This window comes from Mauremys reevesii, linkage group 10 (assembly GCF_016161935.1).
Source record: "Mauremys reevesii isolate NIE-2019 linkage group 10, ASM1616193v1, whole genome shotgun sequence".
NCBI classification, from domain to species: domain Eukaryota; kingdom Metazoa; phylum Chordata; order Testudines; family Geoemydidae; genus Mauremys; species Mauremys reevesii.
Window position 1 is genome coordinate 67,281,841 of NC_052632.1, and position 17,404 is coordinate 67,299,244.

The following is a 17,404-nucleotide window of genomic DNA, read 5'->3' on the forward strand; positions in this document are numbered from 1 at the left end:
CTGTAATATTCTTGCCCATGACTTTCAGCTGCAAACAGTTGTATTCATCTTTTGGGTGTCCAGAGACCTTCTGTTCTTGCTTAAAAGCAAAAGGGGGAGTGTCCAGTTTTAAATCCAGTACACAAAAAGTGGGAAAGCAGCATTGTGTGTCACAATGATGTAAGAAAAGGATAGTAAGTGTTCTCAGATTTAAAGTAAATGGCGGTGTGGGCAAGACTGACCTTTCACATGTGAGGCTATGGACTGATTAGTGTTGTTCTTGCTGCTGACATTGTCCTCGCTGAACAGCTCTCGCTTTCTCTTTTTCTCTACTTTTGTTTCCTTTGGGTTTTTTTTGAGCAAGTTGCTTTCAATAACCATGGTTCATTTAAAGAACAGACTAACCAAACTAAGCAGAATATGGGCCAAATTCTCCCCCATGTGCATTCCGGTGTAAATCTGGTGTAACTCCGCTAAAGTCAAACTTACATCAGTGTAAAGTGGAAGCAGGATAGGGCCGTGAGAGACAAAACAGGGGGTTACTCTTACAAATCTCAGCATTGTTAGACCAATTGCCAACCTGGGTACTAGACTGTTACAGTGAGGAGGAGTTGGTCCTGTATCGGAGGAGAGCAGCTGAACTATGCAGCCTTCTGTATTCATTCCTGGTAGCCTTTGGGGCAGGGTTTGTGGTCCATTTGGGAAGGCCTTTTACCATACAGCCCTTATCTCGTACAGGCCCATGTAAGTCAGTTGACTGGATTTAGAAGGCAAGTGCGGAGGGATTTTCTAGCAGATGGATCCAGCTCTCAAACTGTAGGCTACCAAAGTTTGGTTGCATGCATACCTGCACAATTGTTTGATTTTAGATTCTGTTGGGTGCTAGATGCTCTGGTGATGAGCACTGAATGTATTTTTAAATAGATACATTTCTGAGATGTGTATGAATTCAGCCGTGTGAGGGACGCTGTTCCAGAAATTTTCTCCCTCCAAAACATGTACCTGGTACCTACCGGGAGTGACCTCCTGTGTTGCAGGAGGTGCAAATAAGATCAGCAGTGTTGACACAGTGAGGGCATATTGAGGTTTATGAGCCAGCTAAGAATTATTTCTTTCTCTTCTAGTTATCACTGTTGTTTAAAAATGTTCATGTTTTATTTCCATAATCATTCAGTTTTAGTGGGCAGGTCAACTAGCGAATACTGCCCTCAGAGCTGAAGCTCTCCAGCATGTCCTCAAGGTGGATTTTGCACTGTGTGTCTGTAAACTCTGTGGTAACAAGATCTGTGTGAAACTCGTTTCATCTGAAATAATATTTATTTTATATATCTTGCATCGTGGCAGCTAGGCACATTGAAAACATAAAAAGATTTTAAAATACTTAAGATAAGTCCCCTGCAAACATTGGCAATTAAGCTGCCAACATCCTTTAGGATACCCGGTGTGCCTAACCAGACAACAGTGTATTCCCAAATTAACCCAAGTTGACCTTTGCATTTTTGAACAGTCTATCATGTTCACACCACTATGCATTGAACCTATCTGAGCCTTTTAGGGAAGACTGTCTTTGGGAAATACCCTAAAATGAACTGACTCATTTTGAATGAAAAGTAAGTGTGTGTATCTCTATGGAAGTGGAACCCAGCTGGTTGCTCCGTTAAACTCTGGCAATTGATTCACATCTTAAGGATACCGTTGCAAGGAAAAGGACAAGAAACTTATTTTTATTCTAAATATTTTTGCCCCCTTTAAATGAAAGCTAAGTCTCTACTTTACATTTCTCATATAAGGGTATGCTCAAGGTGCTGAGCTTTTTGGGACCCAAAGATCCAGCTTTGGAATTTACAATCAATAGAGAAACTAAAACAACACAAAACTGAAACAGTCAACCAACCATTAAGCAATATAAATGACTTTCTTAAATGAGGTACATTTGACACTCAAAACCAAACTGGCTGGTTAGCTCTGTCATGCTGTCAGTTGATTTAATGAGAGAGGGATATCCTACCATGTGACCAACCATTTTGTGTATTTTTAAGTTTCTTTACGAACTCAAAAAACTCAGTTTCACAAAACATGTGCCACTCCAGTCAAAGATTTTGGTGCAAGGCACATGGTAGGACAATAGGGGAAAAATGCCCAGGCAAAACTCTACTTGTTTTATTCCTACATTTAAACTCAAAAGTAGCCAAGTTTTTGATGGTTTTGCATTCAGAAAGTAATTTTATGCCATGTGTATAAATGTTAACTACTAATGATGTGTACAAAAATCTGACCCCTAGTGGTGATATGCAATGCCTACAGCATATGCTACAACTACAATGGGTAGTAATAGTTAGTAAGCAGTATGTGGACTAAAATAAAAAAGAAACTGCCATAGTGTAGAAGCCTTTCTGCAACCACAATTTCATTGATCTGGAGACTGATACACTATATTCCGCACACTAAAAACACATTGTTCGGAACCCAATTTCTATGTTTAGGATCATAGAAATGTGGGGCTGGACTAGTTGACCTCTGAAGGTCCCTTCCAGCCCTCTGCGCTGACGCTTGAGGCAGAACCAAATGTACCTAGACCAAGGCTCTAACCTGTGCTTAAAATCCTCCAATAATGGGTTCCACAGCCTCCATTGGAAGTCTATTCCAGTGCTCACAAAATTGGGGGCTGGGGTGCAGGAGGGCTCTGGCTGGGGGTGTGGGCTCTGGGTGGGGCCAGAAACGAGGAGTTCAGGGTGTGGGAGGGGGCTCCAGGCTTGGGCAGGGGGTTGTGGTTGTGGGGGCAGTAAGGGCTCCAGATGGGGATGCAGGCTCTGAGGTGGGGCTGGGGTTGGGGGTGCAGGAAGAGGTCAGGGTGCAAGCTCCAGGCAGCACTTGCCTCAAGCAACTCCCAGAAGCAGCGGCATGTCCCCCCTCTGGCTCCTACACAGAGGCATGGCCAGGAGGCTCTACTCGCTGCCCTGTCCTCAGACATCACCCCTGCATCTCCCATTGGCCACAGTTCCTGGCCAATGGGAGCTGTGGGGGCAGCGGCAGTGTGCGGAGCCCCTTGTCTGCCCCGACACATAGGAGCCGGAGTGGAGATATGCCACTGCTTCTGGGAGCCACGTGGAGCGGGATAAGCCCTGGACCCTGCTCCCCGGTGGGAGCTCGAGGGACGGATTAAAACGTCTGGAGGACCGGATATGGCCCCCAGGCCGTAGTTTTCCCAGCCCTGACCTATGAGGTTAATAATTTCTTTTCAGTACTTGTGGGGCTTTTATTCGACGGCTTTTAAAATAGTACAAAATCCTATCTATTACAGTATCAGAGGGGTAGCCGTGTTAGTCTGGATCTGTAAAAAGTGACAGAGTCCTGTGGCACCTTCTAGACTAACAGATGTATATATACAAAATTCTGTAGGAGAACACTTCAGTCTCCCTGGACACACAATAGCAGATTTAAAGATGGCCATCCTGCAGCAAAAAAACTTGAGGACCAGACTTCAAAGAGACACTGCTGAGCTTCAGTTTATTTGCAAATTTGACACCATCAGCTCAGGATTAAACAAAGACTGTGAATGGCTAGCCAACTACAAAAGCAGTTTCTCCTCCCTTGGTGTTCACACCTCAACTGCTAGAAGAGGGCCTCATCCTCTCTGATTGAACTAACCTCGTTATCGCCTACATATTTATACCTGCCTCTGGAAATTTCCACTACATGCATCTGATGAAGTGGGTATTCACCCACAAAAGCTTATGCTCCAATACGTCTGTTAGTCTATAAGGTGCCACAGGACTCTTTGTCGCTTTTTATCTATTACAGGAATCCTCTGGATCCTTTCAGGATGCTGTGGTTCTAACTGAAGAACCAACAACACATTTTGAAAAAGCTTATCGTCTGCAATGTAGCTGGCAATGACTAAGAAAATCCAGATGATATCCCAAAGGGAAACCTGTACAGCTGAGACATTGTATTGGAAAAGTAATAATTTGCTGTTACTACCTTTAGAAAGTTATTTTTGGATTCTCTCTCACACACACATACACACTATTCAATATTGTTGAGGTCTGTGATTTTGTGTAGATCTCACAGAGGAAAAAAAATCAGAACAATCGAGACACATTCTGACCAAATTCAACAATTGATCCCTTCATTTAAGAAATGAGAGGTACTTTATAGTCTCTGGGCTTGATTTCATTGCTGGCATCACTTCCTTAGAATCCAGTCACACAGGGAATTAATTTAATCTCCCGAGTCCATAGCAGATGAGCATGATAAATGCATGTATTCAGTGTCTAATGTACCTGGATCATTTCCTTTTGAGAAAATAGGGGGCCAATCTTCACAAGGGCTTTTTTCACTAAATAAGATCCCTTTTCTAATTTAGCTGAGTGAAATCATTCATGGATACCATCCATGTTTCTGCACATCCTACAACTCTTAGTATCATTTGGTTTGTGGTCAGATAACATCCATGTGTGAGCAGTAGCTGTACTCCAGTGTTGGAATATGTTGATAAAATCACTAGATGTTGGATTAGAGGTAAGACTTTGATACTTCTCAGCTGTGCATAAACTGCAGACAGCTATCATATCACTTATTTATTGCTGGGGGGGAAAAGAGAGGCAGTTGGCTACAGCGCATCTCTGTACTCGACTGGTAATCTTCATTCTGGGCTGATTAAAAGGCCCCTTCATTAGTACAGTTATAAAAAATGTATTAAACCAGAAACTGGCTATGGCTATGGTCACGTGCAAATGTTAACTGCATTTTGTGAAGTCTTTAAGGGAAAAGGAAGGAAGCTAGCTACTTGTTACACACTGTGGCTCTGCAGGGAAAAAAAAATCACATCTAGCTGAAGTATCCTGGGATATTAAAACTCTTATTCCCAGGGGCCTTATAATCTGACAGGCCAGAATTTACCCTACTCTCAACTGAAGTCTTCTAATTTCGACAGACGTGATGGATTAAAGAGAATGCACCATTGACCTGGTTCCACTTTGTTAGCTTTTCCAATTAGACAGGATGCTATAGAAAGTGAGACCCTGCAGTAATACCTTGGGCCAGCAGGACTGAAGCTTTAAAAGTGTACCTTTGTACTTTAAAAGACGTTTCTGTACATATTTTGTTTGAGAGCTAGTCTCAAAACACTAATGATTAGGTTTGAAACCGAGGAAAAATATTTCCAATGATGATAACTGAAATTTACAAATAGGCAAAGTAAGAAGAGAACTTATTACTTTGATTTAGAGATATTTACTTTGTATACTTTGACATGTGATGTTGACAATTTGTGTTTTAACAGCTATAAAGTTTTTTAAATTTTTGAATCTCAAAACCTACTCTAATTACATGTTGTTTCATGATCTCACCATAATTTTTCACAACTATGAAAATTTAAAATTTTGGAAAAAATGCTTCCAAATAAGTGGAATAAAATGCTCACCACATAATTTTGCTCAACTGTGAACATTTTAAATTGATGATTTTTAAGCATTTGCTTTGATTTTTAACATCAATACTATCTTCCAAAATTATATAAAAACCCCACATCTAATTCTGCAAAGCCTACTCCTGATGTAGCTTCTTGCAAGGATATTATCTTTTTCTTAGGACCTGTTCATTAACTGGCCATATGGACCGTTTTTGTGCTTTAGTATTTAGGAGTTCTTTAATAAGCTTTGGACCCCTAGCCAAGTTGAGATAAGGGTTCTTACTTTGTGCACAAAATAAGATATACATTACAAAGCTAGAACTGTTCACTTAAATATAATGACACATTATTAAAGCTACTTGGATCATCAGAATGAAATTTTGATGAAAAATGAGCATAATCACAAATACTTTGTGTGAAAGGTTTTCAGTTCTCCAACCAGCTCTACACATTGCCAAAGTCTCCAGTTAACTTTCTGAAAGAGCTCAAAAACTTTAAAGACGCACAGATCAATTGTATTGCAATGTAAAAATAGAACAGAGCAGGAAAAATACAAAAACCAAAATAGGAGATCAATGATATGAGTGCCTCATATGACCCTGAGTCTATTCTGAAACCTATGTGGTCTCCCTAATACTCTTCTAATATTACTTTTATCCCACACAACCAAATATTATAGCTGGCATATGCTTGTGTGGGAGTGGAAGAGAGGTGTATATGAAAGGTACTCTATCTTAAGACGATAACATTTGAGAAGCCTGTGCTAGAGTAAACACTTGTTTCTTTGGTGTCATCTTGCCTCGTCAATAACAGCTCATCTTCTTGGTATTCTGAAGACTGTCTATTTCAGTAGCATTCCCCAGGGATGCTACTGAACATCTGTGTCCCTTTTGCTGTCTAGCTTGGGATGCCTTTTACACTGCTTTGTTATAAGAGCCACCACTCCTGATGCTGCTCTCACACAGCTTCCAGCATGCAAAATCACTCACAGCTATGTTACATGAATGCTCTGCTAGTCACTTCTGAATTCCCAATCTCAGCCTTATCCCCCCAGAAATGTGCATCTTGTACTGCCCAGCATCCTACTGGACAATGAAAACTCATAGAATGTCCATCCTTTCATCAAAGAAAAATGATATGAACAGACCCTTTTATCTCAAGTGGTGGTTTCCAAACACTTCAGTCCAAACACACACTGGTTTAGATAAAGGAATAAAACAAATGCATTAACTACAGAAAGATAGATTTCAAGTGACTACAAGTAATGAGTCATAAAAGTCAGAATTGGTTACAAAGAAAATTAAAAGATAAATTGCAAACTAATACCTAATTTAGCAAGCTAAATGGATTCCAAGCAAAGATTGTATCTCACTATATGCTTACAGCTGTCTGTACTGTCCGAAAAGCCTTCCAGCCAGCACCTCTTCCCCAGTTCAATGATGCTTCCTTTGTCTTTCAAGAGTTTTGTAGCTGCTATGAGTGGAGATGGGGGGAGAGAGGTGAGGTGGTGTGTGTGTGTCCTCTATTCTTATACCATTCTCCACTTCTTGAGGATTTATCTCCAGCTGGGGTTCAGGTGACAGCCAGTCTGTTTACACTGGACCTGCAGCTGTTTTCCATTGCTAATATGTAAAGTTCTTGCTTGCACCCTTCTTCCTGCCAAAGAATGGCAGATAAATGTGATGATAACCCATCATAATCCATTTGATTATGCTGATATCTGACTGGGTGCCAGTGTTTCTTTAGTCTCTAAAAGACTAGAAAAGTAGGCACAAACCAAACTTGGAACATATTATAACAATGTTATACAGTAGAATATTTTATACATGAGATTTTGTATATGTATATACAATTTACCAGGACAATTAATGTTCAGCGGATTATGAGTTTTTAAGTGATACCTCACAAGGCGTACTCTGTACAAAATTTATTATAGTCTTGTAAAAGTGGTGAACATAATCGTATAGATCGTCACAATTTCCTTCTGCTTTCTTTTTACAGGACCAACCACCTCGCCCCAACACCGGCTTGGAGACCCAGGTTAGTACTGTTTTTTCCCCCTCTATTTGTTTAACTTGTAGGATGTTCTGGAGTGTACCTGCTTCCAGAGTGACAAGGCAGTGCCATCACCTCAAATCTTGATTGAACTTAATCGAAATCTGTACCACATTGTCAGAGCAGAAGACATCATTTTAAAGGGAAGACAACTGTCAATACATGAGCGTCTCCCCTCTTTCATTTGCCCAGCTCAGCTTCCCAGACAGTGCAGGTAAAGATGTTAGCTGCCAGTTTGTTACTTTTAAAAAATACAATTGTATTGGAGATTTCTTCCTACAACATAACAATGCACAGTAATGAACCTGTGGAAATGCTTGGCTCCAAAAGATCAAAGTGACAGAGGGGTTTTTACAAGGTCACCAAGTCTTTGATTTGTGTTTCCTAATAAGGCTGCAGCATTGATTTCCATTCACCTTGATCTTTGGGAGACTGCTGAGGCAATAGCATTGACATACTGAAGACGAGCCATATACATTTCCAATTTCTCCAAATAGAGATAAAATTTTCTAACTTAGGCTTCCATTAGACTTTCCCATTGGAGAATTGTTAACTATTTTACAGTATATTGGTGGCTGCACCAAGCTCATTCCATCCTTTTTCATACCCCCTTCTCTGGGAACCAAATCTAAAGGGTGTGATTGATAGGGTTGGGGTAGCACAATTGTTGTTATACGGGGTCGAAGGGTCTTGGCAGAGCAGTATCAAAATACAAAGTAGTTATGACAGGGCAAGTCTCTTCATATTAGTGAGCCATAAATTGCAGGGAATTGAACACTATGGTAATTAGCAAGGCCTGTTCATTACTGATTTGAAAGGAAGTTACCTAGAAATAGCTTCTAAGACCTGAGATCCTACTTTGAAGGGATCTGTTACCTGCCATTGACTAGACTTAAAAATCTTACTCAGTAGAATAAACAGTGCAGTGTTTGTGTGTATGTGCGCAGAGTAAACAGTGCGCTGTGTGTGTGTGTGTAAGTGTAAGAATTTCATACTCTTGAAAAATTAAAAGAACAGCATTACAGATTGAGGTCTTCCATTTAGCCACAGAACAAGTGCAAATTTTCTCATGCTGCTTTGCGAAATTGCATCTTCCCTGATCTGAGTGTAGTTCATTTTTCATGCCTATTAATTCCTTGCTAAGACTACCAATGAGAGTGCCAAGTGGCTCCTAACATCACTGTGTTTTTAGTGGGCTTTAACATTTCCAAGAGAGAAAGAGAAAACAAATTGTTTAATAATGAAGACAAATTAAGTGTATTTTTACACATTGATATTTCTACCAACATCACTAGAAGGCTATATCCGTTTCTGAATCTAGATAGTTGGTATCAATTCACCTAAAAAACGCCTGTCTCCTTGTCTTGAGATTAATTGTCAGGGCTGAGAACAACTCTTTTTGTGTGAAACCTTTATTTCCCATAGCACTGTGAGCTGATAGAGGTGGCTCAAACATGACTGCTGAGATCTAGTGGGGCATGGCAAGGAGAGAGAATCAAGTGATTGTATCTTTCACAGTAAGTGAGAACTAAACCTGTGTGCCACAACTGTGATAGCTGAAGGTCAAAGGATATGTTCTGTTTGCTGGAGCATATTTCTTTCTGCCACATTTAGGAAAATGATCAGAAGGGTTTAGATTCTCAAAGAGAAGAACTAGTCCATACTGTATCCACAGCTTCCACTGAGTTCTCTGGCAGTTGCAGATGTACGGCAGTTGCAAGATTGGGCCCTAATTGGAGAGGAGGGCGCTCTGGTTTGTTTGCTATGAAAAGCCTCATGTTAAAAATAAATAATCAGCAACATTGTCATGTTTGCAGATTCAAATAAAAAGTTAATTTATTTAGTTAGTAGGGGGGGTTTGTTCTAGTATGATGACTTTACAATCCCTCCCCCACTACTTCTCTTTTTCAATCCCCCAGAAAAAAAATAAAAATAAGGCTGCTCCTGTGTGGATGCGTGGATAGGTTGGCGTCCCCAATAATGGTGGGATGAATCAGCTGGTTTGACAACACCCTTTCCACCATCCTATGATTCCCTCCTCAGTCCTGGTTTGATTGACATTTTGAACCTTCCCCCGACCCCTTATAAACTGTGTTTTGGGCTTTTGATAAATTTTTATTGAATATTTTTGGACCAGCTGTAGGGCTATTGGAAATTTTACAAATGTTGGTGGACACTTTTTAATTTTTTAAAAAAATCAATATTTGCAAAATTTCAACCCACTGTGCTCTTGGTCTACTCTCCTTTTTAAATTTCTCTAATTAAGATGGACTTTGCAGATTAATGGCCAGGATGGCTCTGCTAAAGGAAATGGGAGGTGAGTTAGTGTGTGCATGAAGAGTGCTTGCAAGGATACATCTTGGTTTTTGCAGTTTTAATACAGAATAGTTAAGATGCTAAAGTAGCCTAACGTGGTTGGTTTGTCACTTGTTTATCAAATTAATGAAGATTTCAATAATTTAAAATGATTTTTATATGCTGCTGTTATATCGCTTTTTTGCTTAATTTTGTAATGTTATTTTGTGATGGTGAAGAAGAGAGAAGGTACAATTGGAAAAAGTTTGTGTAGAGAGACTATTGATAGAAATTAATAAGTACACGTTTTGTCGATTTATTTGTTGGGAGGGTAAAAGGGCTGTCGATTAATCACAGTTAACTCACGCGATTAACTCAAAAAATTAACTGCGATTAAAAAAAATTGTGATTAATCACACCATTCAACAATAAAATACCAATTGAAATTTATTAAATATTTTTTGATTTTTTTTTTACATTTTCAAATATATTGATTTCTGTTACAACACAGAATACAAAGTGTACAGTGCTCACTTTATATTATTTTTATTACAAATATTCACACTGCAAAAACAATAAAAGAAACTAGTATTTTTCAGTTCACCTCATACAAGTACTGTAGTGCAATCTCTTTATCATGAAAGTGTAACTTACAAATGTACATTTTTTTTGTTGCATAACTGCCCTCAAAAACAAAACAGTGTAAAACTTTAGAGCCTACAAGCCCACTCAGTCCTACTTCATGTTCAGCCAATTGCTAAGACAAACAAGCTTGTTTACATTTATGGGACATATTGCTGACTGCTTATTTACAATGTCACCTGAAAGAGAGAGCAGGCATTTGCATGGTACTTTTGTAGCCGGCATTGCAAGGTATTTACATGCCAGATATGCTAAACATTCATATGCCCCTTCATGCTTCAATGCTGATGATGCTTGTTAAAAAAAATAATGCGTTAATTAAATTTGTGACAACTCTTTGAGGGAGAATTGTATGTCTCCTGTTCTGTTTTACCCACATTCTGCCATATATTTCATGTTATAGCAGTCTCAGATGATGACCCAGCACATGTTCATTTTAAGAACACTTTCACAGCAGATTTGGCAAAACGCAAAGAAGGTACCAATGTGAAATTTCTAAGGATAGATACAGCACTCGACCCAAGGCTTAAGAATCTGAAGTGCCTTCCAAAATCTGATCAGGACGGGGTGTGAAGCATGCTTTCAGATGTCTTAAAAGACCAACACTCCGATGCGGAAACTACAGAACCCGAACCACCAAAGAAGAAAATCAACCTTCTGCTGGTGGCATCTGACTCAGATGATGAAAATGAACATGCATCGGTCTGCACTGCTTTGGATCATTATCGAGCAGACGCTGTCATCAGGATGGATGCATGTCTTCTGGAATGGTGGTTGAAGCATGAAGGGACATATGAATCTTTAGCACATCTGGCACGTAAATATCTTGCAACGCCAGCTACAACAGTGCCATGCGAATGCCTGCTCTCACTTTCAGGTGACACTGTGAACAAGAAGTGGGCAACATTATCTCCCTGCAAATGTAAACAAACTTGTTCGTCTGAGCGATTGGCTGAACAAGAAATAGGACTGAGTGGACTTGTAGGCTCTAAAGTTTTACATTGTTTCATTTTTGAATGCAGTTATTTTTTGTACATAACTCTACATATGTAAGTTCAACTTTCATGATAAAGAGATTGCACTGCAGTATGTGTAGGAGGTGATTTGAAAAATACTATTTATTTTGTTTTTTACAGTGCAAATATTTGTAATAAATAAATAAAATACGAAGTGTACAGTGCTCACTTTATATTTGTTGTAATTGAAATAAATATATTTGAAAATGTAGAAAACATCCAAAAATATTTAAATGGTATTCTATTATTGTTTACCAGTGTGATTAATCGTGATTACTTTTATTTAATCGCTTGACAGCTCTAATAAAAGCTATAGGGCTATATTCTGCCCTCAGTTATACACCTATAGAACTCAGTGAAGTTTCCCACGTTTGTAAAGCGTGTACATTTCAGCGGGTCAAAAATTATCTGTTGAAATGTTTGTTCAGAGGAAAATGTATTTTTCCTGAAGTTGAATTTTTTTAATGGAAATTTGCCAAAAATGTTCAAGTTTCTATTGGAAAAAATCTAAATTAAATATTTCGTTTCAGGTTGGGCTGACCCAAATCAAAACATTTTCAGCTTAACTGAATCAAAATATCACATTTTTGTCAGTTTGACATGAATCTGTGTCTACCTATGCTGCTGCAGTGCCCCATCAGAGTTGTAGTTCAAGTACCTTATGCCTCTACACTCCTCCTATAGGTCAGGCTCCCTGGCTAGACTCCATCACATGAATAAAGATTTCAGATCTCAGAATTTCTGTCAGTGATACATAATAAGTACAACTTGTCAAGGGTATTGACTTGGTGTCAACGATTAATAAAGTGCTATTAATTAGTTGCCTTCAAGGGGAATCCAGAAGTGGCAGATTTACCTCCACAGTGTGGCAAAATGATGTTCACATGGGATGAAATCCAGATGTTATGTAAGCAAGTAAAGCTGTCATGGACGCTAATAGGCAAACATTTAGGATGGCATGAATGATGGCGGAGGTTATGTTGATTTTTTTTTTTCAGTACCCACTGTATGGCAATTCGTTGCAAGTATACTATTTTACTACTTAAACCTGTATTGTATACCTAATGTGGCCCTGCTGTGTTAATTCCACCACTATATTTACATCATGGTCATATTTGATTTCTGTATTGGATACGTATGTTTTAAAAACAAGTCTCATGCATTTTAGTGTTTTAGAAAAAATGGGCCAAATTCATACCTCAGTTAACTGAAACAGAATTACAACAGGTACACTGTGTTAACTTACTTAATAATAAAAACAGGCTGTTTCCTATCTTTAAATTTCCCTATGATCTTAAAAAACTGAACCAGATGGCATGAAACAATCTCTAGTTAGTCGGGGTAACCAGGATTGGCAGAATTCTTTCAGAGGGAGAGCGAAAGAGTCAGGTGGCTTTATTTTTGACATCATGTAAGAACATGTTCACATAAGGAAGACCACAGAACCAGTGTAATTCTCAGCCATTGAGACAGTCATACCTTACATCTGAAACAGAATGACACCATTATTTAGGGCCATGTTTCTCATGTTAGCCCAGGGGTAGGCAACCTATGGCATGTGTGCCAAAGGTGGCATGCAAGCTGATTTTCAGTGGCACTCTCACTGCCTGGGTCCTGGCCACCAGTACGGGAGGCTCTGCATTTTAATTTAATTTTAAATGAAGCTTCTTAAACATTTTAAAAATCTTATTTACTTTACATACAACAATAGTTTAGTTATATATTAGACTTATAGAAAGAGATCTTCTAAAAACGTTAAAATGTATTACTGGCACGCGGAACCTTAAATTAGAGTGAATAAATGAAGACTTGGCACACCACTTCTGAAAGGTTGCCGACCCCTGTGTTAACCTGATCTTATTTACATCAAGGAGGAGTGGCTGTTAAATCTCCCCCACTCATATCTTTCCATCTACAGAAACACAAATGCGCAAATGTACTGTCATAAGAACAGCCGTACTGAGTCAGACCAACAGTCCATCTAGCCCAGTATCCTGTTTTCTGTCAGTGGCTGGGGCAAGATGTTTCAAAGGGAATGAACAGGACAAGTGCTGAGTGATCCATCTCATGTCATCCAGTCCCAGCTTCTGGCAATCAGAGGATTAGGGATACCCAGAGCATGAGGTTGCATACTGGACCATTTTGGCTAATAGCCATTAATGGACCTATTCTCCATGAACTTATGTAATTCTTTTTTGAACTCAAGTTATAATTTTGGCCTTCACAATATCTCCTGGTAATGAGTTCTACAGGTTGACCGTGTGTTCTGTGAAGAAATTCTTACTTATGTTTATTTTAAATCTGCTGCCTATTAATTTCATTGGGTGACCCTGGTTCTTGTGTTATGTGAAGGGGTAAATAACACTTCCTTATTCACTTTCTCCACACCATTCTTTATTTTATAGATCTCTGTCATATCCCCCCTCCTCAATCATCTTTTCCAAGATGAACAGTCCCAATGTTTTAAATCTCTCCTCAGATGGAATCCCTAATCATTTTTGTTTCCCTTCTCTGTACTTTTTCCAGTTCTAATGCATGTTTTTTGAGATGGGGTGACCAGACCTGCATGCAGTTTTCAAGGTTTGGGCACACCATGGATTTATATAATGGCATTATGATACTTTCTGTCTTATCATCTATCCATTTCCTAATAGTTCCTAACATGTTTAGCCCTTTTGACTGCCGCTGCACATTGAGCAGATGTTTTCAAAGAACTAATCATGATGACTCCAAAACCTCTCTTGAGTGGTAACAGCTAATTTAGACGCCATGATTTTGTATGTGTAGTTGGCATTATGTTTTCCACTGTACATTGCTTTGCATTTATCATCATTGAATTTCACCTGCCATTTTGTCGCCCAGTCACCCTGTTTTGTGAGATCCCTTTATAAATCTTTGTGATCAGCTTTGGACTTAACTATCTTGAGTAATTTTGTGTCCTCAGTAGGATTTAAAATGTTTTAATTGCCTGAACAATTTGAGACTATGCAAAAATACCAGGCAAGAAGAATGAGATTTTATTTCCCTCTCTGTTACAGAGGTCATTATCGATTGTTTTGTAAATTGTATATTTGCAGCTGTCCCAAGCTGTGCTATAGATGGATTGATCAGATGCTGAGGATTCTTCTGTTCTTAGTATCATTAGAACTGTGGAGTACTGCAGCTGGCAGGGTTGGCAGAACTTTATTTAACAGATTAGTGAAACAAATAAGCAGTGTTCACATTTAGCTACTGGAGTTCTTATCTGTGTGTGCTGCCCACAGTAGGCAGCTTTTGGGTTTATGTGTGGAAAACGTTCTTAGTTGCATAAGCACCTTTTGGCTTTAAAAGTCATTTCCTGGGTGCTAGGCAATGCAGCAGGCTGATGTATTCACCACTTCAGGAGACCTATGTTTTTTAACTTGGTTTTAAGTTACAGGAGTAACCAAAACTTCAGATCAAAAGGCCTCTGCATGTTGAGGAAATTTGGATCCAGATCTGGATGCAAACTTCATACAGCCCTTATGTTCATAATAGTCCAAAGCAAAACTTGGTATCCCAACTTTGTGGTTTTGTAAGTGTCTTTACGTACAAATGAAATTAGTTTTAGGGTCTCCACCTGGTCCCTGCACAGCTGTGTTTGACCTGATGGGGGTGACTTTTCAAGAGAGGTCCATGACTAAGACTTGGTCTAACATGCATAATATATAATACAATGTTTATGCTGTGATCAAATGCCTTTCCACAACTCTGAAGTCAGCAAGATCTATTCATATATAACCACCATTAAACCCACCCGAAGAAAATAAAACAAAAATCAGAACCAAAAAGAAAATATAATACCCATTTTCCTTTGTTGTATAAAGTCAGCATAGACTATGAACTTGTTTTCTAACTTTTTCAGAAATCAATGTTGTCTGATTGGTCTGTATTGATAAGTGCAGTTGATAACTTGCATCCGTATTGAAATGACCACAGTGATGTGAATTGCAAATACAGTTCCTGAACTTTGGAAAGTTGTTTAAGCTGAAAAATGTTAAGTTCTGAAATACCTAAAATGAATTATACAGCTAGAATATAGGATGTGGGAAGCGAATATATTGGCTGCCACATTTGGAGTGAAAGGAGGGAATATTTTTGTGGAAGGTTGTTTTAATTAAAAGAGAAAAATCCAGCTGCTTAACATAAGAATGGCCGTACCAGGTCAGACCAAAGGTCCATCTAGCCCAGTATCTGTCTACCGACAGTGGCCAATGCCAGGTGCCCTAGAGAGAGTGAACCTATCAGGCAATGATCAAGTGATCTCTCTCCTGCCATCCATCTCCATCCTCTGACGAACAGAGGCTAGGGACACCATTCTTTACCCATCCTGGCTAATAGCTTGAAGTGTTCAGAAAGTTCAGATTGTGAAGCAAGCATCAGTGCTGAAGAAGGGTCACACTGAGAGATGTTGTAGAAGTCTCTCTCTGAGAAACAGGAACATTCTCTGTTTTGTGAATCAAATTCTGGTGCTGAAATCTATGAAGCTATATGCTTGCCACAGTACTGTGGAGACATTTCCCCACTGTATAACCTTCTGTAGCAGTGGCATTTCCCACTTGCAACTCTTAGCAGTTAAATGCAGCTCTGAGAGAAATAAGACTTTTTTTCCCTCAGTTTGAATTGTCATGGAAAACAGGCCAGACAGTGATGATTTCCTGACAAATGTATAGCTTAATAGTAGAGCACTGAAAACCGCTGTGGTGGCATTTGGTTCTGAGAGGAGGCCAGGGGATGTCTTCCGGACTGACAGGATTCAGAAACAGGCTGACACCGTTAATAGCCTGATTTACCTTCCAGCCTCCAGAGCAGCAGTCTTCTATCAGAGTGTACTGTTCCTTCCAGCGCTGTTGACATTTTAAAATAGATCATTCTGAGATGGGAGCTCTGCAAGTAGAGTGGCTGCCATCAGTAATAACTCTGTATCGTGGCTGGGCAGGAGGTTAACACTGATCTCAGCAGGGCCAAGATCAGTGTAGCTCAGAACAATTCTTACCTGACGATCCAGCCAGTTAGCCATTGTGGAGTCTCTGATAGCTTTTAAAGAGACCGTGGGAGAGAATTGCTTATTATAATCCTCTCTGCTTTCTTTCTCCTTTAAGGAGGGAGCTAGTTTTAGAACTAAGCTATGCTGCCCTTTAGAAAATTGTGTAGGAAAATAAATGTTGTCCTATAAAAGGCTATTTGTTTTCCCATAATCCCTTTCTCTGGAACCGATTGTTGGTTTAATGCAATAAAAACTCAAAGCTGAAGCTTCTCACTGTGTCGTTGTTTTGTAGACGTCTGCCTTCACAGTGGATGTTTGTCCTTCTGTGTTAAGTGGCCTTTTTGAACAGTGGAAATATCCTCATGTAGCATTTCTAAGAAGAACACAGCCAGTCTCCCTTGAAATCATTTCTGAATCCAATAGCTTTGTCTATATTAGACTATAAATAATTGCCTGGCCCTTAGCCATTTTTGTTAAACCCAGAAATAAGAACACTTAACCCCCATCTTTGTGGAAAAAGAAGACAACAAGGCACCGATTCTGTAGTGAGCAGTCTGTGGGCTAGACACACAGGTGTCATTACATCACTTAAAGACCTGTGTGTATTTAGTATGTCTGAACAATGCCATATTGACAACCCTGGAGATCGAATTTCTCTGCTTGTCCCTAGAACAGGTAGAGCATCAGTCAGCAGCAGTACAAGTTTTCCCCATGCTGCTGTGCCTCAAAAATTACTTGGAAAGAACCACTTATATATGTGGGAGCATTATACTGGCCACAGTCCTCTGTTCTGGCTGCCAACATCTGTCAGTTGGTGCCAGTTGTGGTGATGGTGGTTTTTGTGTACTGGTAACTAAACTGAAACTATCCAACTGATTTCACACATGGTGTCAAACGGCCATCAGATAGCAACGACTTACAGTCACTTCTGACTTGGGCAGGATTAACTTCACATCCTGGAAGTGAAGGGCTCAGCATCACATTTCTAATCTCTTGAGA

General features: G+C 39.5%; 1 protein-coding gene across 3 annotated transcripts in view; it reads left to right on the forward strand.

Annotated features, from left to right (window-relative positions):
* XYLT1 (xylosyltransferase 1) overlaps window positions 1-17,404 on the forward strand; it is a 322,209-nt gene that overhangs the window by 75,354 nt on the left and 229,451 nt on the right. Inside the window, exons 1-2 of one of the 3 annotated variants that reach the window (XM_039491358.1) lie at window positions 3,867-3,939; window positions 7,394-7,432. Coding sequence is in view for 1 of the 3 variants with exons in the window: in XM_039491355.1 (XP_039347289.1) it covers window positions 7,394-7,432 (39 nt within the window). In the remaining 2 variants the exon portion in view is untranslated. Of the gene's footprint in view, window positions 1-3,866; window positions 3,940-7,393; window positions 7,433-7,609; window positions 7,662-17,404 lie in introns of those variants that run through there. The other 2 variants (XM_039491355.1, XM_039491359.1) reach the window with 2 other exon arrangements.